General features: G+C 37.9%; 5 protein-coding genes across 5 annotated transcripts; 2 read left to right on the plus strand and 3 right to left on the minus strand.

Moving 5' to 3' along the window:
- On the plus strand, window positions 1–3,764 carry LOC110771884 (vesicle-associated protein 1-2). Its single transcript, XM_021976247.2, has 8 exons — window positions 1–299; window positions 431–501; window positions 975–1,056; window positions 1,157–1,272; window positions 1,369–1,533; window positions 1,623–1,673; window positions 2,588–2,665; window positions 3,309–3,764. Exons 1-8 carry the CDS (start codon window positions 248–250, stop codon window positions 3,417–3,419), a joined length of 726 nt encoding a protein of 241 aa, XP_021831939.1. The 5' UTR covers window positions 1–247; the 3' UTR covers window positions 3,420–3,764.
- A 1,778-nt stretch (window positions 3,765–5,542) lies between these two features.
- On the plus strand, window positions 5,543–6,735 carry LOC110771886 (heat shock 22 kDa protein, mitochondrial). The gene is made up of 2 exons (XM_021976249.2): window positions 5,543–5,909; window positions 6,200–6,735. Exons 1-2 carry the CDS (start codon window positions 5,678–5,680, stop codon window positions 6,595–6,597), a joined length of 630 nt encoding a protein of 209 aa, XP_021831941.2. The 5' UTR covers window positions 5,543–5,677; the 3' UTR covers window positions 6,598–6,735.
- A 232-nt stretch (window positions 6,736–6,967) lies between these two features.
- Window positions 6,968–8,407, minus strand: LOC110771885 (leukocyte receptor cluster-like protein). Its single transcript, XM_021976248.2, has 2 exons — window positions 8,269–8,407; window positions 6,968–7,846 (listed from the first exon to the last, which is right to left on the minus strand). Exon 2 carries the CDS (start codon window positions 7,813–7,815, stop codon window positions 7,150–7,152), a length of 666 nt encoding a protein of 221 aa, XP_021831940.1. The 5' UTR covers window positions 7,816–7,846; window positions 8,269–8,407; the 3' UTR covers window positions 6,968–7,149.
- Window positions 8,408–9,781: 1,374 nt separating this feature from the next.
- LOC110771883 (uncharacterized) lies at window positions 9,782–15,192 on the minus strand. Its single transcript, XM_021976246.2, has 15 exons — window positions 15,038–15,192; window positions 14,760–14,949; window positions 14,575–14,626; window positions 14,441–14,483; window positions 14,245–14,295; window positions 13,903–14,015; window positions 13,707–13,772; window positions 13,483–13,625; window positions 13,206–13,266; window positions 13,011–13,072; window positions 12,171–12,275; window positions 11,364–11,439; window positions 10,793–10,905; window positions 10,346–10,405; window positions 9,782–10,254 (listed from the first exon to the last, which is right to left on the minus strand). The coding sequence occupies exons 1-15, from the start codon at window positions 15,123–15,125 to the stop codon at window positions 10,149–10,151; spliced, it is 1,329 nt and encodes a 442-aa protein (XP_021831938.2). The 5' UTR covers window positions 15,126–15,192; the 3' UTR covers window positions 9,782–10,148.
- An 831-nt stretch (window positions 15,193–16,023) lies between these two features.
- On the minus strand, window positions 16,024–22,620 carry LOC110771897 (flavonoid 3'-monooxygenase CYP75B137-like). Its single transcript, XM_088253023.1, has 3 exons — window positions 21,678–22,620; window positions 18,657–18,707; window positions 16,024–16,698 (listed from the first exon to the last, which is right to left on the minus strand). Exons 1-3 carry the CDS (start codon window positions 22,569–22,571, stop codon window positions 16,078–16,080), a joined length of 1,566 nt encoding a protein of 521 aa, XP_088109149.1. The 5' UTR covers window positions 22,572–22,620; the 3' UTR covers window positions 16,024–16,077.
- Window positions 22,621–26,506: the final 3,886 nt, after the last annotated feature.

Raw genomic sequence — 26,506 nt, forward strand, 5'->3', positions numbered from 1 at the left:
TCATAAATCATCAAAGTCAGAGAAATTAAAAATTATTTCTTTCAGAAACAGAAAAAAAAAAAAAAAAAAAAAATCACTTCCCCTCTCATAAATTCACAATCAAATTCATTTTCTTCCAATTTCCCAACAACACCTCTCTCTCTCTCTCTCTCTCTCTCTCGATCTCTCCGCCTATCTCTGTTTTTTATTTAAATTCCACCATTTTTCTACAGCAAACCCAAACCAAATCGATCAAGCAATCAATCCAATGAGCACGGGCGAGCTTCTCAGCATCGAGCCTCTGGAGCTCAAGTTCCCCTGTTAGTAAAATTTTCGTAAAGCTCTCTGCGTTTCGATCTGTTTGCGTTTTGTAGACTTTGTTTTTTCATGTTTGCGGTATTTGTTTCTGTTTTCATTTTGTGTTTTTTTGTTTGTTTTTTTCTCTCTTCAGTCGAATTGAAAAAGCAGATCTCTTGTTCGCTTCTGCTCTCGAATAAGACCGATAACTATGTCGCTTTCAAGGTGCTCCTCTTTTGTTTTTGTTTTGGTTTTTATATATTTGTGTTTGTGCTTTCAAATTCTTCTGCAAATTGTAATAATTACATCATATTTTTCGTTTTTTTTGCTTATATTCTGCATTTGGTTGTTTGGAAAATGTAAGGAAAGAAGAAGAAAAATAAAACAAAAAGAGAATTGAGAATGTGGATATTCTATCATTTGATTTTCTTGGTTTGGAACCTGAAAAGTTACTGCTTCCACTCGATTAACTTGAATTGTTGTTATCTTTTTAATATTTACTGCATGCTAGTTTGTAATGGAGTGATTTACGAATGTTATAAATCAGACAGCATTAAAAGAAAAAAATTAGAATACGGCAATTGTTATGTTTGGTTTGTTTTTCTTCCAAATATCAGATTGCCGGTAGAAATGAAACTTATATTTGTTTAGTTTGTAGATTTGCTTTGGATGTTTGATATTGATTTGATTATGTTCAGGTCAAAACTACGAATCCCAAGAAGTATTGTGTTCGTCCGAACACGGGAGTTGTCTCGCCTCGATCCACATGTGATGTTATAGGTGCATATTAATTATTTTGTTCGACTGTATGTATAGTTTATATAGAATATGGGATTTGAAATTTTCAATGATTAATTCATTTATTTTTTTGTTGATTTAGTTACAATGCAAGCGCAAAAAGAGGCTCCTCCAGACATGCAATGCAAGGATAAGTTTCTCCTCCAGAGTGTAAAAACCAATGATGGTGCAACTCCAAAGGATATTACTCCAGAAGTGGTAGTTATATAATGATATTATACAATGGTGTGAATACTGGTGTTTTTGTGTAGTCTATGGCGAATGTTATTCATTTGTGGAATTGATGTTGTGTAGTTCAATAAGGAGGCGGGAAATGTGGTTGAGGAGTGCAAATTGAGAGTGGTATATGTTTCTCCACCTCAACCCCCTTCTCCGGTTCCAGAAGGGTCAGAAGAAGGGTCTTCACCAAGGGGTTCTGTTATGGAGAATGGAAATGTGAATGGTGCTGAGTTTTCCAATGTGAGTACTTGAGGTAGACTATATGATGATTTCTTATCCTCAGTCAGCAGAAAGATATTGATTGACATGCCGTTTATTGGTGATTACAGGCTGCAAAAGCATTTAGTGAGCAGCTTGAACCTCAGGAGAGATCTGCAGAGGTAAATGCCTACTCAGACAACAGATCTGTTTATGTGTGTGCACTTGTGTCTTATACCCTATCCAGTTTCTGAGTTTTTCTTGTTTGTGTTTCAGAAATCTGTTATAACTTCTGTATGTTCTTAGGTCAGATGTCTGTTACATGAATCTCTTTTCCATTGTGCTATGAGTATCCTTACAACCAAGAACCATGTAAATATTTACTAGAAAAAATTGAAATTAGTTGTTGGACTAGTTAGCGTGACAATAAGCTTCATATGGGGATTTACATCTTATGTATCTATTTGATAGTTGGGTTGAGGTTTTGTGATGATATTTGTTGCACATACATGCATGCTCTTACGAGCATACATACAATGGTGAACCTTTTTCCATATGGGCTTTATTGTACTACAATTATATCTTAAGATCAGTCCTTTTAGAATGTGAAGAAAGCTGTTGTTCACGACTCGTAAGACGGAAGAAGATTTATTGATTGGAATTAGTCGTTAGAGAAATGACTTTAAATATCTTGGTTTTTCTTTCCTCATTCTGTCACCGGCTAGAGTTTATCCTAACCTGAGTTTGGGGCTTGTTAGGAAATAATGGAAATTTTGGACTCCATCTTTTGATTTATTGTGATTGTTCCTTGGTGCTTTTAATTGGACTAGAAATCATACCTTTTTTTATTTTTTGCAAACAGATAGTGGATTTAATCTTTTTTTGTTAAGAGACTTTCTTTTGCCTTTTGTCTTCTTCATCCTGATAGTTTCGTTTCTACCAATATGGCAATGCATAATCTACACAGGTTTGTAATGTGACCTGCATTCACATGTGCTGCTGTAATATTACTTATGCCTTAAGTAGTAGGTTGTCTACCATATAACTAGTGGTGCTTGCGATGGTAGTTCTTATACTTCTGTTTTTATAATTGCAGGCAAGATCACTTATATTGAAACTGACAGAGGAAAAGAATAAAGCAAATCAACAAAGTAACAGGCTTCGCCAGGAGCTGGTGAGAGCTTAATATGCAGCTTCTGTAGAATTTGTCCTGTTCTTTACCCATTTTTTATTTTTTTATTTTTTTATTTGGGAGAGGGGATAGGGGATAGGGGTTCCTATCCTTAGGCAAGAGTATGCTTTGTGTGCTTAAACATGATTACCTTACACGTTTTCAGTTATCATTACGTGTATGTTTGCACTTTGTACATGTGTAAGGGATAGTGCAAAAATGAAGAATAAAAAACTTCTTTACTGTGTTGAGTTTTCCTTATTCACTCTTTTGAAGTTTCTCTTCTGAAGGTAGGCCCTTGTTGAGGGATGTTGTAGTGATTTTCCCATCCTGTGATAGTAATATAGTTTTGCGAATTGCATTCCATTTGAAGTATGGATTTTTTTCATATGAAGCTTATGGATAAGAGTGCGGTACTTAGTGTTGTTACTTTCTTGGAGACGTTTGAGGTTGATTTCTGAGTAAATGTCAAGACAGTAACTATTTCTTGGACTTTTTGTCTTTTCTTCTGCTACCTTAATCACTCTCTTTTATCGACAATAAAAAGGCTTTATACTATTTTCTTCCATGGATTTCACTATATTGCATTGTTAAGTCTCTTGCTTCCCAAATTTTTTTGTGCTTTTCTTATTGTGTATTTGTGTAGGAACTCTTGAAGCGTCAAGGGAGCAAAAGTCGTGGTGGTGTTTCGATCCTTTTCGTCATTATTGTTGGCTTGATTGGCTTACTTTTGGGCTATCTCATGAAGAAGTCGTAAGCACTCGGTTACAGATCTTGTGTCGAGCTGTTTCCTTCCGAGTCATTGAAGAATGATGGTGGAAGGAAAAACTGAGGGTGGCTCATTTTTAGTTAGCTTTGCGAAAGTTTCCAAACTTGTTTAGGTGGGGCTGTGGATCTTAGGTGCTGGAATTCTAGATTAGTGCGTGGTAAACTTACATTCTTTATGTAACTTAAGAGGATGATTTTCACTTTGTTTCTTTCGTGTTTCAACTTTGAGAGATTTTGGTTAACTGTACCTCTGATGGTTGTTAATAATTTTATACATCTCAGTGTGATGTAAAACATGTCTTCATTTCTTCTATATTATTTTTCTTTGTTTCAAGTTTGTCGGTAATTATCCTAATGAATTTTTGGTTTATTTTTCATTTTTTGGGTATGTTTCGGGGTTTGCATCTAAACTAAAGGTCTTTGACTTAATCTCTACAGTAAAACAGTGGGTTTAAATAGGAAAGGAATAACAAATAACAAATGTGGGTTAAACCAGTTGACCAAGATAGTATGCCCTTATTGCACCTAAGTTCGAACGCCTCCCCGTACAGTAGAGTTGTTTAGGATATTGCTCGTGGGACAAAAAAAGGGAATGAATAATTTTGCGGACTTTGTCATCAAACTAAAAGAGGTAGCCTCATGAGATCAAATGAAACCAAGAATTCTAACCTAATTGGATACAAATTCCTAATTCTGCATGAGACATATATGGATCAAGCTCAAATCTAAACCAATGCCCTTGTAGGCTTGACACTGAGAATGATACATTTCTGAAGTACAAAATTTGGAAGAATTGTGTCTGGTCTGAATTTACCGTGGTCTGACGTGGCTTTAAATTGTCTAATGAACAAAGACAATGATTAACAAGAAATAACATTTTCTATTGTTGAGCTTGCGGCAGACAATGCCAGTCATGCTGGTTTTGGCGGTTTTGAACCGGAAAATTGCCGGAGTTTGTAGATTTGTACTCCCATGTGAAAACATGTGACTGCGTAACAAAGTGCTCCGATATGAAAACGTAAAATAAAGAGGATATAATTATAAATTTGCGAGAAAGAGATCGAATGCACCTTCCCCATTTACTAACTAGCATTCGGTCTACTCATATATCTTTTTCAATATTGAAACGGATCTTAAATTCGAATTCTCATTTCATAAAAGATAAAAATAAATTATATTTATTTTAAAAATCATTTTAGCATGACATATTATACAAAAACTCATATAGAGCCTATATGGAGAGAAAAACCCAAAATTAGCCACTTGTCATTTTCTAATTGATTTTTATAGTGTTAAAATTTTATAAGAACCAATTAGAAAATAAAAAGTGGCTAATTTTGAATTTTTCACTCCAAATTAGTATAAGGGCTTTTGTATATTAGGTCATGCTAAAATAATAGTAATACCCTTAAACACCTTAGACCCACATAAATAATATGAATTTTCCTCGGTACCTATTCTAAACTAAAAATATTTAAGTATTGTTTTAATTAAGGACTAGTCCAAATTTTCTATTTTAGTAAACAGTTTCAATTTGTAATATATGCTTATACTATTTTTTGAATTTTATTTTATTTTATTTTTATTACAAGCGGCAGTGGCGGAGCCAAGATTTCATATTATTGGGGCCTTTTACAAAATTTTAAAAAATAATTTGAATAGGAGCGTTAAAGCGCTAACCACTTAATAAGTTAATTCGACACTAACTACTTGTCTTGGCCCAATTCATAATATCATTTTATATAAATTAATAATATATACATTTGTTAAAATCATAATTGTAATGAATTATTTATTTATTTTTACAAACATAATTTCATATTTTAAATTCGTCTACGCTATTAAAGACTGACCTTAATAAATCCAGCGGAATTGAAGAAATCCAGAGCATTGTCGAATGCAAAACATCCAAATTCAAGACATTTTTTTATTTCGGGTTTTGCATTCATAACTTGTAAATCTGAAAAAATTAAAATTAAAATATCCGATCAAACTGTTTGTTTCTAGAACCTTCACTAGTATCCCTGTATGCTCTGGAACTTTCTCCAAGCCTCTCTCTCCTTTCCCCTTCTCCACGCCTCCCCTGTCAACGTCCCATATATGTCTGCTCTATATAAAACCCTGTGCCTTCAAAACCTCCTCAAAACCCAACACGTACAAAATCCAATCTCCATTCACAAACTGATCAAACCAAAAATCCAACACAGCAGAAAAAAGCCACTTCAGTCTCTTTTCTAGCAAGCACAAATGGCTTCTTCAGTTTCGATCCTTCTCAGAAGGGCCTCATCCCCAACCCTCTTCTCCAAGCTCTCCGGCCCCATTCGCTCTGCTTCAGTTTCTCCCCTTGTCTCACGCTCCTTCAACTCCAACGCCCAGGTCACAAGCTACGATCAAGATGATCTTAGGGTCCCTGTTGATCGCCGCACCACCGACAGGTCTCCCTCTCGCCGCCGTGACCTTGGCCCCACCTTCTTCTCAGGTACTGGTCATCTGGGTTCGTTTCATTTTCACATCATATCTTTTTTTGAATACAAACGGTAGTCTAAACTGCAAGTGCTGGTTTGCAAGTCAAGGTCTCTTCCACTAGGAAAGATCCTGTTAACTTTTCAGACCATTTCTAAACTAGTTGGTTTTATTGCATAATATTGAGGGTTATCTCAATTGGGTATTTCTTTTTTTTTTCCCTGGTCAGATGTTTCAAAGTCCCAATTGGGTTTTTCGTCTTAGCCAAATATCTCAATTGGGTTTTTGTGTTTTTGTGAATTGCAGATGTGTTTGATCCATTTTCACCAACAAGGAGTCTGAGCCAGGTTCTGAACATGATGGACCAGTTCATGGAGAACCCATTTCTTGCAGGGTCAAGAAGAGGCTGGGACGTGAAGGAAAATGAGGAAGCTCTGTTTCTGCGGATGGACATGCCAGGCTTAGACAAAGAGGATGTGAAGATCTCTGTGGAGCAGAACACGCTGGTTGTGAAAGGAGAAGATAAAGACTCGGAAGATGGAGAAGGTGGAGGCAGGAGGTTCTCTAGCAGATTGGATCTGCCTCCCAATCTTTACAAGCTCGATTCGATTAGGGCTGAGATGAAGAACGGGGTTCTGAAGCTGGCGATTCCTAAGGTGAAAGAGGACGAAAGGAAGGACGTCTTTGAGGTTAAGGTCGAGTGAGAGTGTCTCAGACAGACCGATCTGTATTGTTTTCGTTTTGGAGTGTGTAAATTTTCTTTTGGTGATGTAGTTTTGTTTAGACCCAGTTCAACATGAATAAAATAGATGTCATGATTCATGCTCAATTTCACTAAATAAGTCTAATCAGTCCAATTCTTAGCAGAAAAAGAGATCACCTTCAAATCATTTTTTATCTTACTTGTACGGGCTTTGTATATACAAGTGTGTGTTGGTTTTTCTTAACCACATTCTTGGGGCCATGGGTCTATTCTCTTTTTTCATCTTACTCATCTTAACCTAGAAAAATGAGATTATACAGGCTGCAATTACCCCAACTAGCACTTATATACGAAGTGAAATAGACAACAGATTAGCGACTTGCAGGGTATCAATCCACTATATGTAATATCATTGTAACACCATAGAAACAACCATAACATCCTTGGATACATCACGAATCCAAAACGTTAAACACCAAAACTATACAGACTACAAATACAACTTGAATCAGAGATTTCAAAGTTCTGGTTAAATAAGAACACTTCCGTAAACTCACCTCCTAGAAAACCTTCTATCCTTCAAAGCAGCTCCATCTTTTCGGGTCTTGTTCAGAATCAATGCGCGTTCCCTTTCTTTCTCTCGCTTCTCCCTTTCCAATCGTTCTTCCCTCAATTCTTCCAACGTCTTCTTCCCACTCTTGTTCTTCATCTCCCCCTTAGCCCCTCTCGACAATTCATCACCCTCACCACTGTCATCATTTGCATCTGCACTCAGCCTTTCAAGGTACCACGGCAGCTTAACTCCTTTACCAGCAACTCCATAACCCAACCTATACTTCTCATCTTCTGCAGTCACAACCCTGGGCTTCTCCTCTTTCTTCATCTTCTTATTCTTCTTAAACCCATCTTTACCATCACCTCCCTCATTCTCTAATCCTTTAATAGGGTCAAAAATCTTAATCCCTTCAAACAGATTAATATGACCCGGCTTTGATTCCACTGCAGTAGGCTTCTCCCCTTGGCTCACCGGAGCCAAGCCTCGGGCAGTCCGGAGCTGCTCAAGACGGAACTCAGCATCCCGCTTTCGCGACTGTTCACGCTTGAGCTGCTCTTCTTTGGCGGCAGCTTCTTCGTCCTGCCGCACCTTCTCTCTGTTATCAAAGTTGTACACATTCCACCGCTTCTGAGGCAGTATATTCAGTCCACCATGACCACCCATGACTACTTCAAATTTCAAATTACAATTTCACCTGCATATAATACGTAAAAACGATCAATTGGGATTTCGCCAGGAACGAACAAAACTAGGGTTTCAGACTCAGAAAGAGATACAACGGAATGAAATCTAGGGTTTCCGATGCTATAAATTGGCTGCATAAAATTGGGGTCTTTCAAATCAAAAATATGCTACGCGGAAGAAATACAATTTCAAGGTAAATGCATGAATTCGCATGCGGAATTCGAAAATCCAAATTAAATTGAATTTTTGCACAGATATATGTTAGGGTTTTGGCAACCAAAAAAAATTTGTGAAATTCAGAAGAGCTGCAAATAGCTTACTAGAATGAAAAATGAGTTTCTCGTATCGATTCAATATGAATATGAGAAGCAAACATAAATCGTAAGAAACAAGCAAATCAGAACCAAAAACGAAGACGAGAAAAGAACTTACAGCTTCAACTTCAAAGAAGGGACCAAAGCGAAAGCGCCAAGCTTCTCAAGCGCCAAAGAAGGGAACGTCTGTCGTATAATCACATTCGTTGGGTTTACCTTTTATTTTTGGGAAACTTTATTGGAACCTAATTTTTTGCTCTTTGGACCCAACAACAATAAAGGTTTTACGAAATTTCCTATTGTACCCTTATCATCAAATTAAAATTTACCCCTTATCTTTATTTTTTTGGGAGTTTCACTAAAATACCCAAAATGGGGGTTGAAATTATAAAAATACCCAACACCCAAAACACTTTATAAACATACCCAAAATTCATCATTACACACACTCAAAACCCATTTATAAACATACCCAAAACCCATCATTACACACATACCCAAAATCCATTTTGGGTATGTTTCTATGTTTAAATAGTGTTTGGGTATTTTTATAAATACATGTCTTGGATTGGGTATTTTTATAAATATCTATATTTTTTTTCCTTTTTTCCCTTTTCCTCTTTTGTTGCCATTGTTTTGTAAATTTTCTTTGTTTTGTCATAATTTAAGATTTTTTTAAATAAAAAAAATTGGGCTAAAATTATACAAGTTCGTTTTTACTATGAGAATTCTAATATTTCTAATAAGAAATTCTAATATTTCCAGTTGAGTTATTAATGAATAATTACATGCTATTTAACTATTAAGATCTTAAATATTCTTATAAGATACATTTGAATGACTATAATTTGAAAATAACTATACAAAGATATAAAAAGAGTTTTTCTATTTAAACTTCGCACTTCTCTTTGTTCACCTCATATTCTAAGTTTACCCCAACTTCTAATTCAAATTTTCACAATTTCTAAGAAAACCCCTCTATCTTCCCAAATTACCCCTAAATACACACCAATCAGGAAAAAAAAAACTCATCAACCTCACAGCCCGTTATCTTGCCCCTCACCACTCTATGTTCACCTCAACATCACATTACTTATGATCAAACAATATAATATTAGTCAATGATGTCATATGCAATGTTCTTCAATTTTTTTTTTTTTTTTATTGATAACAAACAAAATTACAACAAATCTTTGATCATAGCATCCTCAATAATTCTAGGAGTCGTCCCAAACCAATAAATAATCTCACATTACATACCTCAATTGACGACCCACAAGCCACAATTTGCATACCGTATTTGGGGTTTGTGAAGAGAAAATAAGAGTGTAGTAGGTTTCTTAGGTTGAAAGAGAAGAATAATTTGGCAATAAGGTGTAGAGGAGTTTGTGTTTTTCTAAAACTTAATATGAATGTGTATAGATGTACTAGGGTTAAGTATTAAGTTAACTTAAGAGCTTAATGATTGAAATATTAGGATGAACAAAGAAAAGTGTGGGGTTTAAATAGAAAAACTTTATAAAATAAAAACAAAAAACAAAGAGATGAGTATTTTAGAATTCCATAAACCGCCCCATAAATTCTTTAATTTTTTAAAATTAACATTGACTATCTCGCCCCCAACCTTATAATTGTACAAAATAAATTAACGACTATACTATTGTTGATATGTATAACCTTTACATTTGTACGTTCTCATCAAATTACATTACCAAAAAGAAAAGAATAAGTTCAAGAATAAACAATGTACAATGTACATGCTTCTGTTCTGACTCAGTTGGTTTTGTCGTCCTTTCGGTCATGTTTGCTGTCTCGTAGATGTACTGACTGTGCCGTTGTAATTTACCGAAAACCCATTACGATGTTAACTTTCTCTATACAGCAGCCCTTCCTGCTATGCAGCTCCAATTTAATTTTTATAGGAATTACTAGGAGTATACAAAGAGGCACCACTATGAGTCTATGATCAACCAAAGTCTGGTCTTTCTCGTGACCCCTTTAGAAAATCAAGTCACTGAGCTGAACACGCTTGTCTTTCTGGGAAATCTTACTGATGATATATGCACTTTCTTCCACATTAGCATTCATACAGTTCATCCTATGCCTGTAGCATTAACAAGTCACCAAAAAGATCAATAACCCGATGTCGAAGGCGTACGGTAAAGGCCAGAAGGTAACAGTACAGATATGCTTACCAAGCAAAGTGATCTTCACAGCAAATAGAACCCAATATGATTGAAAGCCCTGAGCCTTTCCTGCAACATACGTGCATATTAAATTTATTGTACACTAATGGATCACTTTATGTATAGGACAATGAAAAGAAATATACACATCACAATCTCTTAGGATCGTTTTGGATCGTTTTGTTGATCATTTTATGTGTGTATATCTATTCCATCTTCTCACTCAAGACTCATCTTTTTATTTTGTTTTGTTTACAGAAATTCAATATGAGGTATGACCCCCACAGACATACCACTTTGAATTAACGGACTAAACTAAACCTAAGTTCAAACAAATTAAAAGGAACAGCAGTCCCCAATCCTTCCGAGTGAAGACCAAACTACAGGTAGCAAAATCTATAATCTGAAAAATAAGTGAAGAAATAAACATTAATTCCTAGCATACTAATTCCATACCAAGTTGCAGTATACATGTCATAGAACTTATCAAAAGCTTTATCGAAACAGTACTGGCATGTCAAAAGATCCTTGATGTCAGTCACGTTGCATGTTGATTTACAGCATTTCACCTACACCAATCAATTATAAATTATTAAGCACAATACAAAAGAGCCACTTAATGATTGGAGTCATAGGTCCCAATATATTATGATTTTAAATCATGATTGCAATCTTGAGTCACATAGCAGCTTTATTTTATTTACATGGAAGCAAAATTCAATACATGAGAGAGACCAGATGTCATCGTCAAAGGTTATAAGGGGAAGAAATTTAAAGAAGCAGAAGGAAGAGCTCTACTAGAATTTCTAGATCCTAAAATAACCAGCATATATTAACTTTTGTCCCCTCAGCTGAGTCAAAGAAGTTTATGTTTATTCATGTTCTATGTCAGTACTAGTGTAAAATAATACATCAAGATGCTATACAAATTGGACCCTGTCAACTATACCACAGGTCATTGCTGGTACAGCATCTTTTCCTTCTCTAAAAAACTCTTAGGTAACAGTGAACCAAAGTTAGTACCCACCAGACGAGAGAGCTTATGAGAATAATATTGTCGATGAGATGGATTTGCCTGTATATGCTCATTCAAATGACCTGCACTGGAAATTAGGATTATCAGTCTACCAATGCTCTGGTGCCAGAGCATGGAATTTAAACATGAACTAAGATGTTCAGAGAAAAATATCTAGATTAATCTGCAAGCCAAGGATCAACAATTTCCAAGCCCTTTTGACTCCCTTTTTGACTATGTTGATGAGATGCTCTTTTTTCCAAGCATGATAACTGAACTTCTAACTTCAGGATTTAAGCCTCATCATTATGTTCAAGTGTTCACTAAAAGAAACAAACAAAGATAACAGAAAAGAAACCCATGAATGGCAGTGTAGGAACAACAGAATCTAATGAATCAAGTCAGAGCATAAAAATATAATAAGTGGTTGAAGTATTTTCTGAGGAAGAGCATTTCAACTTCAAAACTGCTTTGAAATGCAAAGCAAAGCAAGCAAAATAACCCGATGGACATAATCATGAAAATAAGTTACAAATTCTGCCTTAAAAGTTTCAAAAGAAAAACAAAATTCAAATAATATGTGTGCTCATCAATGCAATTTCCCTTGAGAAAAGGTTTATCTACTAATATTGATTACTGACACACCATACACATTGCAAGATTAATCAGTCCAGTAAACAGAAAAGTGAGATAAAAATTGCATAAGGGAAACAAAAAATTTGCTAGATGTCAAGAAATGCATAAATGTTCAACAGTACAACCTTATGTTATGCCATAAGTGCACTTAATCAATCCACAAAGTAGAATTATTATGCTTACTTGTCACAGAGCGGAATGCTACAATGAAGGCATGTGGCTAAATTTAGTGAGCTATAGCATTCATTGCACTTTGCAGCTGACATGTTTTTGCCTATCTGGTGGCATCTGCAAACACAAAAAGGCCACAAAAGGGATCCTGAGTCCACTTTGATTATGTGATCAATAGAACAAATAAATAAATTATGTTCTCCAGCCAAGTATAGGCTTAAGTGAAGAGGTAATCTAAAAGACAAACCACAGGTAGCTTAATTAAATGAACTATAATGCAATAGTGGTCAGCAGAACAAATTCAATACAACTGGGTAACATTCTGACTTTAAGTAAACAATCCACTACTCATTTTGCTCAATGAGAGATGAAAATCTGTTCATTTCAGGAAATCTTGAACTGGTGGAGATATCCGATGTCAAAAAGCATTTACCTAACCATCTTAACAATCCATTTAGACTATATAATATATATTCCTACAAATATTCTTTTTCAATGTTAGATGAAAATGAAGTTGCTGATGAGATATGATCATATAACTGCTTGCTGGTGAGGTAATATGACTCCTTAGCTCAATACAGGATAGAAACATCCACTAAATATACCAAATGGATAACATGAGCTACTAGTCAGTACTTTTACTTTCTATGGCAATGAGCACTTGAAATTTTCTCCTGCATAACAGCTTTCAGTAGACTCAACAACACAAGGTCAGGCTAAATGCAATAAACAAGAGGAAGGAGGATCCCTAAACTTAAAAAATTCATTACCTACATAAGACAAGTCAAAATTCCAAAGCACAAAAACAAAAAAAGGTAAATTAGGAAAAATACTTAAAAATAAATTCCAAACCTTCTGTACAATGCAAGAAGGTCAGCAGGTATTGAATTGGGTTTGCCTTGGCCCAATGTCACCTGGACGAAACATAGACTTTAATGAGTTATACCATCTATTTTCCCCTTTTTCTCCATTCATTACAAAGGCAAATCATGGAAGTGGTAAGGTGCATGTTTACTATAAATATAACCAAAAGAATTAATAGTGAACCTGGTTACTTGTCATCACCAAACAATCTTCAGCAAGGTGTCCAGGCCTTCTACATTTCCAACTACACATACAAGTTCAAAATCGCAGGTGAATAAAGAGCTAAAATGATCAGAACATGTATTTTATACTGGAATAAGTGAAATTATGCAAACAAATAAAATTGCAACGAAAAATACAACAGTGGCCTCTCTCTGGTCATGGACTCTATTTTACTGCCATTTTTTACACTTGAGAAACTTAGACGACAAACAAACAAGATGTCTAAGGAAATAAATACCATTCATAAGTAGAAAGACTGGAAATCTTCTTGGACCAGCGATGCCGCTCATAATCCCAAGTGTCCTCACCAAAATCAGGCATTGGTAAGGTAAATTTGGGTCCAGATGAGTAGACATCTTGTCTTTGATTGCTCAAGGGCTCCTGAGAAAATAATTTATCGAAGGACTTCAGACAAATCGAAGCAATAAATAAAACACTACAACAAACTTGTCTGCTAAGTACCTTCACAACTTTAAGAGCTTCCAATAGATCAGCTTTGCACTCCATGCTGCAGATGTCGTCATTGGTCTATTAAAACAGACAAACACCAGTTAAGAGTCTAGAGATTACTACCATGCAGTGCAGGGGTGCAAAAAGAGACTCCATGAGTAGAAGTTTATAGATTTGTAAATGCAGTTCACATAATATCATAACCTACCTCGTCGCATATGTATTCTCCATATTTACCACATATGACACAAACAGGTTCTCCTGGATGAGGGAAATGCTGTTCACTTCTGCTCTTTAATCGGTCAGATTCATTTATGTGACCTGAAAGAAGCACGCCAAGAGAAAGTAGTGTTAACGAGGACAAATTAATGAATTTCTTGGCAATTAGCCACCTGAAGTTACAAAGAAACAAATTTATTAGGAAAAACTATCAATCCATAACTCTATTTGGGCTGATTCACCCAACCCAATCAGATCATCACACTTGGTAAGGGAAATTATCAGCAAAATTGAGTATCTTTACGTATTTCTTTATACAAGAATAACTAACCAGAACTTGGAGAATCCTGCTTCAACTCACATTCCGAAGTACTTTCGTCACCTATATTTTTCACATTACCATGTTTATCAATTGGCTGAAAACTATCAAAATTGTAGCACTTGACAAGCTCCTACTAGTGACAAGCTACCATCGTTGACTAATATCAGAGAATGAAGAGTGAGAAATAGAAAAAGAGAAAGCTTACTGTCATATTGTACCAACTTTAAGCACGAAATTCCCGGCTTTCCCTGCCAAAACAAGAAACCAAACCTCAAAATGTGACCTTAATCAATCACAAATTTACAATGCAAACAAATTAACAGCAGCAATTTCAATTACCAAAACATCAGCAGTCAATTCCTCATAAGCCTGCGATGCACGAACTTCTTTTCTGCTCATGCATTTCACAAACTAATATAATAAGCAATTTATTTATTTTTATAAAAAAAAAAAGCAACAACTGCAATTCATAAACTATGGAACAAATTTGAATTTGATAATTGAAACTAAAAATCAGCTCTTGCCTTCTTTTATCTATGTAATCCTGGTGAGACATAGGCCCATCGTTCTCTTCGATTTCACGGTTCTGAGTCTGACGTCGAGGCGGCGGTGGCAGTTCCGGATCACGCTGGCGTTTACGACGTGCCGTTTTGCCATCAGCAGCTGGTGGCCGTTCTTCAATCGGAGGAGCATTTCCAGTGGCGATGTTGTAAGCTGAAAACAGAGGAAATTGAGTTTATTCAGATTAGAGGCCTGTTGGGTCGATGAGGAGAAAAAGAAAAAACAAGAGAATGGTAGCTACCTTTCAGGTTCTGAAGAACGGAGGAGAGACTGAGGTCCTTCTTGTAAGCAATGGAAGGGTTCTTGTAGAAATTTGTCCTCGTCCCCATTTTGTAGCTCTCTGCATGTCGAAGAGGTGTAGTTTGATGAAGAAGAAGAAGAAGAAGAAGAAGAAGAAGAAGAAATGGGTGTTGGGTCAGAAAGCTATGGGCCCTGTAGATGGGCTTACCAGGCCAGCTGACATGGAAGTAGATTTCAACATGAAGCTCTCAAGCCCATACTTAATGCAATGCTCTCTGGTCGACAACAAAAAGAGAGTTTTCTTGTATTCATAATTCGCAATTGCAACATAATTAGCATTTTACTAGGGTTGGCAGCAATAATAAAAAGTTATACAAAGAAAATAGTTTATCATTTTTTGTTGTTTTAACAGGTAAAGTAGGGACGTTTTGAAAAAATTATTAATTCTGCAATTTGTGTTTGTGTTTGAATTTTCACATTTGTTTAACGAGTTGTTTCGTGTCAATCTGTTAACTTAACGCATCAAATTAAATTCAAACCGAAAATAGAAAAATAAACTACCTTCTAGGTCAATCAATAAGAGTGTAGGTGATAGAAAGTGAAGTTTGCGAATTAGCCTCATGTTCAAAATCAATTGTGTATAGTGTAATAAGGACATAATTAATTTTTCTCACACCTTCTCTTGTATAGTGTAATAAAGCATGGATAATAATGTAAATATGTTAAGAAAATTGTTGAAATCTATTTCTGTGCTTTTTTTACTTGATGAAATGTGATGAAAACAAAAGAATCAAAGTTAGACAACTGCGAATGTAGTTGTTGAGCACTCTATCACAATTTTAAATTATCCGTTAGAGATACTCCAAATTAAAATTAAAATTATTAATTGGATAAGTTGTTATTTTAAATTATAATCCAAATTAATAATCTAACAACACATACTAGACTGCCTTAGAATACAACATTACCCAATAACTATACCCAAGCTTGAATTATACATAGTTTCCAATATTTGATACAAGTGTCTCCTAGTCATTAGGGCTACTCATAGAGTGCTGGTTCCGATAACCTTGGAGTGGGGATGGCAACCAAAGGCACCTCCTTCTTCATAGCAATCCCAAACTTCTCTGAAAGATCCAGCTCCTCCCCTTGTGGCAATCTCCAGTCAAAAGAATGCAAAAGCGTAGCAAGCAAATGCATCACCATCCTCTCAGCCATAGCGATCCCGACACATATTCTTTTCCCAGACCCAAACGGCAAATAGGTGAAGTCCCTTCCATTGTAATCCCATTTACTATCCAAGAACCTGTTTGGATCAAACTCCAATGGGTTCTCCCAGTTACAAGGGTCTCTGTGTATGGCCCAGGCGTTGATGAAAACCTGAGACCCTTTCGGGATGGTGTAGCCTCCGACGGTGCAGGTTTCGCTTGGGGAGTGAGGGATTAAGAGTGGTACGATTGGGTGCAAGCGAAGGGTTTCTTTCATGACGGCTTGTAAGTAGGGTAGTTTATGAATGTGGGATTCTTCTACAATGTTGTGCTTGCCAACTACGGCGTCTAGTTCTTGCTGGGCTTTTTGCATCACCTCTGGTTTGTTCATGACTTCGGCCATGGCAAACTCTACTGTGTTGGTGGATGTGTCAGTTCCAGCCGTCACCATATCCTGTCCACAATATTGAACACCAAGGTCATATGTTAATGCACTATTTCATTCACATTATCCTTACAATTTAAAAAATATGACATGTTGCAGACGTGGGTTAGGCAAGTTACTCCGTTGCACTCAAGTTCAAATTCTCTTTTCGTAGATTAGATTAATTTAGAGTAATTTAAATTGTCACTTGTATTTTAAAAATTTAAATTTTAAATTTTATAAATAAGTAATCAAATATCATATTATCTAGTTAATGACGCATCAAAACTTGCCTTCATATCCTCTGTGGTTGCCCCAATTAACTTTTTTTTTTTTTTTGTCAAAGTTAAGAAGGGGGAGAGGGCTTTTCTCACACACACTGCCAATGTGTCATGGAAGTTCGAACCAGAGAGCACTTATCTGCGAGTTAATGCTATTTTTCATTGGGCTAGACTCCGCCGACATTGCCCCAATTAACTTAGTAACATAATATTTGATTACTTCAATTTAAAGGGGATTTTTCATTTGGTTAATTATGTTGTTTTTTTTTATTGAGCCACTTGAGTTGTAAGGATGATGAGTTTCAAAGTATTACTCCATTAATTAATATTCAGATTGAACCCCAAGCTCTTAAGCTTCAAAGGACTTCATCATACATAGACAAACTTCTTGACAGCTAAGGATAGACAATGGGTGGCTATAGGTACCCACACTAGGCCTCGTCAATGGGTCAGTCCAGACTTTAAAGAGGAGAGAGAAAATAACGGGCCGAGTCAAATTGGGCTTATTTAGAAAATTCAAAGCCCAAATCTGACCCATGAGCTGGGCCTGGGAAAGCCCATTGAGCCGGGATGGGTCGTGTCAAAATGGGCCTATTTTATTTTGTCTTCTTTTTTTTATATGGATTTTTTTTTGTCAAATTTTTTTTTCTTCTATGTTTCCCTTTTTTTCATAGTTCTCTTTTTATATTTGTCCATATGTTTATGTCTACATTTTTTTTTCTTTGTTCATAACTTCATAGTTCTCTTTTTTTTCCATAAATATGAAGATATAGTTATACAACCACAATATTAACAAAATAATATTTTATGCCTTACTTCATTTTTTCAGTTCTTATAATGATAATAGATAATGATTTTCTCCATCTTTCATATAACTTGAGTTTTTATATATATTTATTTATATGTATGTGGGCCCGCGAGTTGGGCTTTAGATACCCAAGCTCAAGCCCAACCCACTTAACAATGGGTCGGACCGACCCATGGCCCATAACAAGCCGAGTCAGGCTTTTTATCAATGGGCCAGACGAGCCCCCATCGACTAATGTGTTGGCGAGCCTAATAATGACCCCTAACCCACACCATCCCCAACCATCACATCCTTAACTTATAATGGATTCCCATATCACATTATCTAAAATACAACTCAAAGGCTAATATGTTTTTTCTTTATATATACTAGCCTCTCTGCACGCACTTCCGCGCCTGCGAGAGGTGTTTTTTAAAAAATTAAAATTTATTTTAGAATTAAAAAAAGATAATGGGTAGTTGTGTTCTATAAAAATAGGCCATTATCTGATTTTTCTTTTAATTTTAATTTTTTTTAAATATGAAAAAGTGTGAATTTACCATATTATCCTCATTTAATTAATAATTTCAATTCTTAATATTTGCATTAACCAAGAGCATTTTTTGATATTTTGAATGTTTCACAATTCTCTGCCTTTTGCTCTATATATATATGATAATCTAAATTACTTTAAATTAACTTAAATTTGAAGAAAAATTAAATTTGAGCGCAAGAGAACGGGCACAATATGCTGATCAAACTGACTTAACACAATATATACTGACACTCCATATTTGATAAATACAAAAATTTTAAAAATAACCTAAAATATGCAAATATATAAAAATGAATTGTCAATAATTGCCTACCTACCACATGCAATAAATTTTAAAAAAAAATTAGAAAAGAGAAGAACATACCACAAGCAGGGCTTTGACGTGGCTCATGGTGAGAGGCGTCTTAGAATCCACCTCATCTTTCTTTTTCTTTTTTTGGTCAATGTTTGGTTTCAAAGAAACCAAAACGGGATAGATTGCAAACTGAGCCGGAAATACACGAACCAGGTAGAAGCAGCTAGACCTCAGTACAAGGCTAGAACCAAGCTTCTTACCCAGTCAAATTAAAACGAACAACAAACGCTAAGAATCAAAAAGAAAAGCCGTAAAACAGGAAGCTGAGAAAAGCCGCACCCCCAATAACCAATTGGCAAGGCACCCAACGCAAGACCAAAACCACCAGAGAAGTCACAGAAACCAAAGAACCGAGAGGAAGATGGTGATGGATACGCCATCACAGCTACAGAGAGCGCTACCATAATCCGAGAGGTAAGTGTCAAAAGCACTTTAAAAGCATCCTCAACAGCAATAGTATTACTGAGGAGAGACGCACCAGAACGTAACACGGTGGAGAAGATCCAACAACGAGACAAAGCCGCAAGGGATCGGAGGAGAACATTCACAGTAGGAAACAAAGACAAACGCACAAAAGCATAGCTGCGGACACCTCCAAAAAGAAGACAGAGGCATAGAGTAGAGGGGCTGATAGAGCATAAAAGCATCTTTCTGTGAGGAATTGTCAGGAAAATGCCCCAACCATGACAATTCCAAAATTGTAGATTCATGGACCTCTTGTGGCTGTCAAAGGCCAGCCACCACCGCCGTCAATAAGACCATTCTTAACCCTCAGTTCAAGGATTTCCAACTCTTTGGATGGACTCACCACTACCTCACACAGCGATGAGTCATTGATTGCAGACTTAGCCACACCAGTGGAGCCGTGTGCCCGTTTGCGCCCCCCTTTAGCACCAGCTCTAACCCCCACAGTTCCTCTAGTGAGTTTTAGAGAGCAGCCTGGGTTGAGCGACGGAAGAAATTTTTTCCTTTTTGACGGGGGGTTGCCACCTTCAAGGATAAATTTCTTCTTACTACGTTTCTGTTGTGTAGGCTGCTCCGTCTCTTTTGTGGGGTCAGATTCAATAATCAAGGATGTCGTCTTGTGGAGTGTGACATCTTCCACAACCGCATGAATAATCTCAGACTCACCAATAAGGGTGGGGTCTTTACTGACACTAGCCAAGGAAAGTGCAGGGCCCAATAAAAAATTAACATTTAGGGTCTCAGTATTAGTTTCAGTTGGCATGCCTAGAGCTTCCTCTACTCGTCCTTTAGTTGAAGCACTAGGGGAACATGCATGCGTGATAATGGCCATTGAATTTGAAAAAAATTCTTTCACGACAGGATGTGAGCCCATCACTCCATTGGGAACCGTATCAGCGTGTTGTCCCCCAGCCGAATGCAAGTGGTCAGCATTGTCGAGTCTGTCCGCGCGTGCACTCCCAACGGGTCGGAGAGGAACAGCCGACTGCCAGGGAATCGGGTTCGGCCGGTGACGAGCATCTTCCACATTCCTCCGCTTTCCCAGAACTTCCATCTCTACCAACTGAGAAAATGGTGTGCTACGAGAGTGTTTTACAGGGAAGAGTGGAGAGGGCCCCCTAGTGGCTCTCACCGCCAGCTCCGCTCCATACTTCATCCCTTCCTGAGCAACAACAGTGCCAAGAGTACGAACACATGGCTTACCCAAGAGATTTGCATGGCCAAGTCTGCCACAGCGGAAGCAGAAACGCCGCAGTCCCTCATATTTCAGGTTGATCCAAGTTCGCTCTTCGTTTGCTCTGGGTAACCAGAAACCAAGCTGAAGTGGTTTTGTCGAGTCAATCTCGATTCTCATCCGTAAAAAGCTCCTGGTTCCATTGGTGGCAGGGTCCTCAACTCCAATAACAGAGCCAATTCTCTCTCCTATCAGTCGAGCATTCCTCCCCGTCATCAAACCAAGGGGAATCCCATGTGCTTGTATCCAATAGGTTGCTTTGTTTGGATGAATTTCTGCAAGTGCAAAGCTTTGTGGCCATGGCTGGATGGAGAAAACGTCGTCGTTGACATGCCAGGGACCTTTCTCAATAAGTTTCTTAGCCACCACAATAGAAGCAGCAGTAATAACATATACATTGGGACTAGCCCATGCAATCTTGACATCGTCCGAGTGTACGATGTTGCGCCACTCACGTTGGAGGGCATTCTTCACTCCACCGATCTGAGGTTCTTTCTCAGTGATGAGGAAGCCGGCAAGAGTAATGCCACACCTGTCTTCTGCCAAGTCCAGGTTGTTTTCAAGGTGAATGGTGAGCTGATCTGCAACTTCCACTTCATTCTCCATGGTCGGAGAGAGAGAGAGAGAGAAATTCACAGCAGCAAAGCTACCAAGCTCGAGCCATAAGAGACGAGGGAACCATGTCCATCAAGCCAAACACAACAAGAAAGAGAAAAATCAAGAGCGAAAACGTGGAAAATCTGGTTGGGGTGGAGGTTTTGGAGGCTGGGGGCTGGGTGGACTGATTGGTGGTTCTGGGCTAAGGAAAAACTGGGAGTAAAGTACTCTGTTTTGCTGAGCAAAGAGACCAGTAACTCAGAGGAGTTTCCAGACTGTGTGTGAGAAGAGAAAAGCTAGAGTGGCTTGGTTGGGGGGTTGTGGGAGTTCAATCTCCATGGTTGGAGATTTCCGGCGTAGTTCTCTTGCTTGGGAGTCTCACATGGGAGCATTTCTGCCTAAGCTTTCACGACGACATCAGTTTTACTTTAAAAAAAAAAAAAAAAAATCTTGAGTGAACTGAATCATGTCTCTGAGTCTGGGTACATAGCTCACTCAATCAAATCATGTCTCTGGGTGCATAGATCAATCACAAGCCTCAGTAAAGATAATTTAGCCATATATGCAAATACATACTCGATGTGAGGACGGTGAGCTGCAAAGAGGGCCTGCAGATCCAGTTGGAGAAGTACCTAGTATTGATTTTGCAGGGGAAGCATACAGACGAGGTCTTATGAAGATGGGAGGTTGAATGTATGGGGAAGTGGGTGATCGGAGTATGGGAGTAAATCCACCTCATCTTTCAAACTCAACAAAACCGACAAAAAATCCTTGCTCTCTTTGCCGCCTTCCTTGTCAATCCTCAGCCTTCGATCGATCATCTCCTCAAATATCCCATCAAACCTCCGGACCAGCCTCTTCACCCGCTTCCTTATCCCTTGCAAATCGAACCGGGCCAAACCCGGATAAAAGTCCGAAACGTTCGGCTTCCCAATAAGCTCAATCATACCCGACACCAATTCCAGAAACTCCGCCCCGACTCCGACACCCGCACTCTCGTCTCCCTCTCCAGTCCCGCCCCACAACATGTTCTTCACGACGTTGAACAGCGTCAAGAACGTCTGCTCGCCCACGTTGATGGGCGACCCGACCCGGGCGTACAAGTACCCGACGGTCTTCCGGATCTGTCTTCGCCGGAGCTCGTACACCGAGTCCAGGGTCGTGTTGTTAAGCATCTTGAGCACGCAGACTTTTCTCAGCATCCGCCACTCGGGTCCGTACTGGGTCCAAGCGATATCCGACCCGCCGTAGGTGGCGGCCCGAGCCGCGTCTGGGACGTCGCGGTTGGCGAAGGTGACGTCATGGTCTTTGAGGATTTGGCGAGCGGAGGAAGGAGAGGAGACGACGATGCAAGTCTTTGTGCCGAGGCGGAGCCTAAAGATTGGGCCGTGGGCTTGGGCCAGGCCCAGAAAGTAGGAGTGAAGCTGTGGGCGAAGAGAGAGGAGGTTGCCGATGAATGGGAGGCCCAATGGGCCTAGCGGCAACGGCGGGGTGGTGGTTGTGTTCTTGTATTTTTTTATGAACAAAACCCAGAATGAGAATATAACGGCGGAGAGAGTGACGAAGAGCAGTGTGTGCAAAACGTCGTCGTTTTGAGACCACCATGAAGATAAGGAAATGGGTTTCATGGCTGAGCAGGAAGGGGAAGAAGAAGGGACTTGTGGACTGTGTGGATGTGGTTGGTGTATCGAATGAACAACTTAATATTGGGGGCTGCTCTTTAATCGTATAGTAATATATTTGCTTTTTATCACAAATGATCCCTTAGGTTTGCAAAATTTTCGCATTTCGTCCCTAACTTTTTTTTATGACACTAATGGTCCCTAAGGTTACTCTTCACACATCAAAATAGTCCTTGCCGTTAGCTTCCGTCAAATTTTCTGTTAAGTAACTGACGTGTCACATCTGTGAAGCCCACACATCAAATAGTATACATCCACGTGCCAGCGCCTCCAACCCAAAAAAAAAACAAACAAACAAACATGTACCATCTGCGTTCTCCCTCTGCCAGAACCTCCAACCCTCGCAGACCCACTCTTTGCCTCTCTCTCCCTTCTCTTCCTCCCTCCTCTCTCCCTATCTCCCTCATCTTCCTTGATCTTCCTTGGTTGTGGGTTTCATTGATTTGCAAGTTTTGGTCAAAACAAAAAAGGACCCAAGTGTACTGCAACTATGCCAAGCCCGATCTTGGTTCCAATGCTACAGAGACAAGTTATGGGTAAAAACGAGAAATTCAACAAAAATGATTAGCTTCTATTTTAAAAACTAAAGTAAATGATCTTCCTTGGTTGTGGGTTTCATTGATTTTCAAACAAAAAAGGACCCAAGTGTTTATTTCATCAAGCTATGGTAGATGCAGAAACTACATCAAGCTATGGTAGATCAGCCTGTAAAAATCAAGGAAGATGAGGGAGTGAGAGAAAGAGAAGGGAGGAAAAAGAGGGAGAGAGAGAGGCAGAGTGGGTCTGCGAGGGTGGGTGCAAGGCGCCAGCAAAGGAGGTACAGGTTTTTTTTGTTTTGTTTTTTTGGATTTTAAGTTTTAAAATATTTAAAATATAATATATTTTATTTAAAGCCACATGGATGTATACTATTGGATGTGTGGGCTCTACACACGTGCCACATTAGCTACTTAACATAAAATTTGACGGAAGCTAATGGGAGGGACCATTTTGATGTGTGAAGGGTAACCTTAGGGACCATTAGTGTCACAAAAAGACGTTAGGGACGAAATGCGATAATTTTGCAAATCTAAGGGACCATTTGTGATAAAAAGTCTAATATATTTAAAAGAATGTTTCCAACAAAAAAGAAAAGAAAAGAGAAGATGGAGAAAAATGAATTGGGCCTAAAACAAATTATGTGGAACTACTTGAGACATCTCTACTATGTTTTTGAGTCCTGCTGTCAGTAGTCCTCATTGCTACGCAATCTGTAACATATTGAGTGACGTGGGAGCATGTGTGGCCGTTGGGCCCAACACGTGAAGTCTGGCTTTGATTCCATGAAGGAAGTTGAGGTTCCACCCCAAAACCAATTGGCAATGGGGGAGCAGCCCAACTCCTTATAAACCCAGGCTAGGTCCATTAACATTTCAATATGGTACAAACACTCTCAACACCATGTAGTAAATGAGGCAGCAAGTTCTGACTTTGGTTTGGCTTTTGGAGAAAGTCATGCATTGATCTTGCAGAGCAAGGTGTAGGCTTGGCTTGTAGAGGTTGCCATTACATTAAATGAGTGGTTGAAATTGAAGACACTTTGGTCTTCATTGGTGCTGCCGACGACATAGGAGGAGTGCTGGAAAAGCTTAATATGCAGCAGCTGAGAGGCTTGTGCATGCAAGCGGTGTGTGCTTGTGTGTCAAACCAGAGAGGGAGTTGAGAGGCTTACGGCAAATGTAAGTGGGAGTGGGCTGCTTGTGAGATGCAAGCAAGCAGTCCCACGAACTCCAGGAAAATCAAGAGGGGTTTCTCTTGGGTTCACTTGAGTATCAAGTGCGGTGCAACAACTCAGGTTGTGTGTGTGTTGTTTACATACAAGAGAGTTGTGGTGAGAGAGAGTATGGTGTTCAAGAATATTCATCCCCGAATACCCGATTTTTTTTTCTTTTAAAAATATTTATCGTACATTATAACACTAATTTCATCTTAAACTATCAATTGGCCACTCAGGGACTAGTTATTATTAAACCGGAGGTGAGATAAAATAGAGTATGAGAATAGTCTAAAGATTGAACAGAAGCAATTCTAAACATAAAATCCAAATGGTTGTTATTTCAATGACGATTTCAAGGTTTTCATTCATGAATTGAACCAAAGATAGGTATTAACATGAGAGATGTTTATTCATTTATTTGGCCGACAATATCTTTCAGTTTATTATTCTATTTTATTATCTCACTCTTACTCATTATGGTTGTTTAAATCAAATCTTAGACAAGACAACGATGCTTTGTTTGTGGCGGAAAGCATGCAAACATGAACGATTAAATTAGATTACTTGATTATAAACTATCTCGTATTTTAGTGGTATTTTTATCCTAAATGTTAGAAGAGGTTTTACATTTGAGAACTCATTTTGGATTTTGTTATCGACGGTCTTTTTACATACATCTATTAGAGATGTGGTAAATATCTAAATTGTTAATTAACATATCAATTTGATATAATGTGTTTGAAAATTTAGCGCCTCTATCATGACTCATAAGCAATTTTTTAAAAGGCTTTTTATCACAAATGGTCCTTCACGTTTACGAAATTATCACGAATGGTCCTTGAGGTTTTTTTGTGACACTAATAGTCCTTAACGTTTGGGCTTTTTATCACAAATGGTCCCTGCCGTTATAAATTCCGTTAAGTGTGACGTGGAAGATAAGTGGAGCCCACATATCCAATCATATTGTGACATGTGGATAATAAAAAAAATTAAATAATTTTTTAATGAAAATTCTTTTTTTTTTTTTTCTGCAACTTTTCATCCCCCTTCCTTACTCAGTCTCTCTCCATCTCTTCTCCCTCTGCTTTTTTTCTTTCCCACTGCCACCTGCAAGAAAAAGTTGCTCTCCAATCCCAACTGCCAACCACCATTGTTCTCTCTTCTCTTTCTCCCCACCACCCCAACTCCGATCCACCTCACCCCTAAATATATATCTCTCTCTTCCTCTCACAAGAACAACCCCTACCCCACTATCCCTAGCCATTTACCCCATTCCAGACAAGCTCTGCCCATTCAGGGGTCACCTCACTTTTTTGTCTCCATCTCTCCCCCTTTGGCCATGCCCCTCTTTCCCACCTCTCCGTTGCTGGATCCTTCCCTCCCCGACAACCCCCATCCTTTTTTTTCAAGTTTTTTTCCTTTCTCTAATGTTTTATTTTAATTTATTTTTGTCTGATAAGTTTTTAAAATTGGCCAATATGTTAAAAATGGAAAACTTAGCTTTTTGCATTTAACCCTCAGCCATTTTTACATTTAAGCTTTTTTATAATAAAAAAAATATAATTATTTTTCCATTTTTAATTATTTAATTATTTTTTATCCACATGTCACAATGTGATTAGACATGTGGGCTCCACATGTCACAATGTGATTAGACATGTGGGCTCCACTTATCTTCCACATCACACTTAACAGAATTTATAACGGCAGGGACCATTTGTGATAAAAAGCCCAAACGTTAAGGACTATTAGTGTCACAAAAAAACCTCAAGGACCATTCGTGATAATTTCGTAAACGTAAAGGACCATTTGTGATAAAAAGCCTTTTTAAAAATGTCGTCCACCAATATTACGACACGTGAATTAGTAATACAAGATGTGGCAATATTACGTTCACAAACACAAACTTCTCATCTATCGTTACATTACACACCTATTACCTATATAATACACGAGTGTATTTTAAGAAACTATATGATAAGAAGGACGAGATACAGACAAATTAGTACTAAAACAAAGCCTAAACTGCTCCACTCGACTCCCATGATCAGTAAGCAACAAAAAGAGTTAACCTGCTCAGGCTGCTCTAAATAGAAAAATCCAGCAACAACAAAAACAAAAAATA

This window comes from Prunus avium, chromosome 5, assembly GCF_965620075.1.
Source record: "Prunus avium chromosome 5, drPruAviu1.hap1.1, whole genome shotgun sequence".
Classification (NCBI taxonomy): Eukaryota; Viridiplantae; Streptophyta; class Magnoliopsida; order Rosales; family Rosaceae; genus Prunus; species Prunus avium.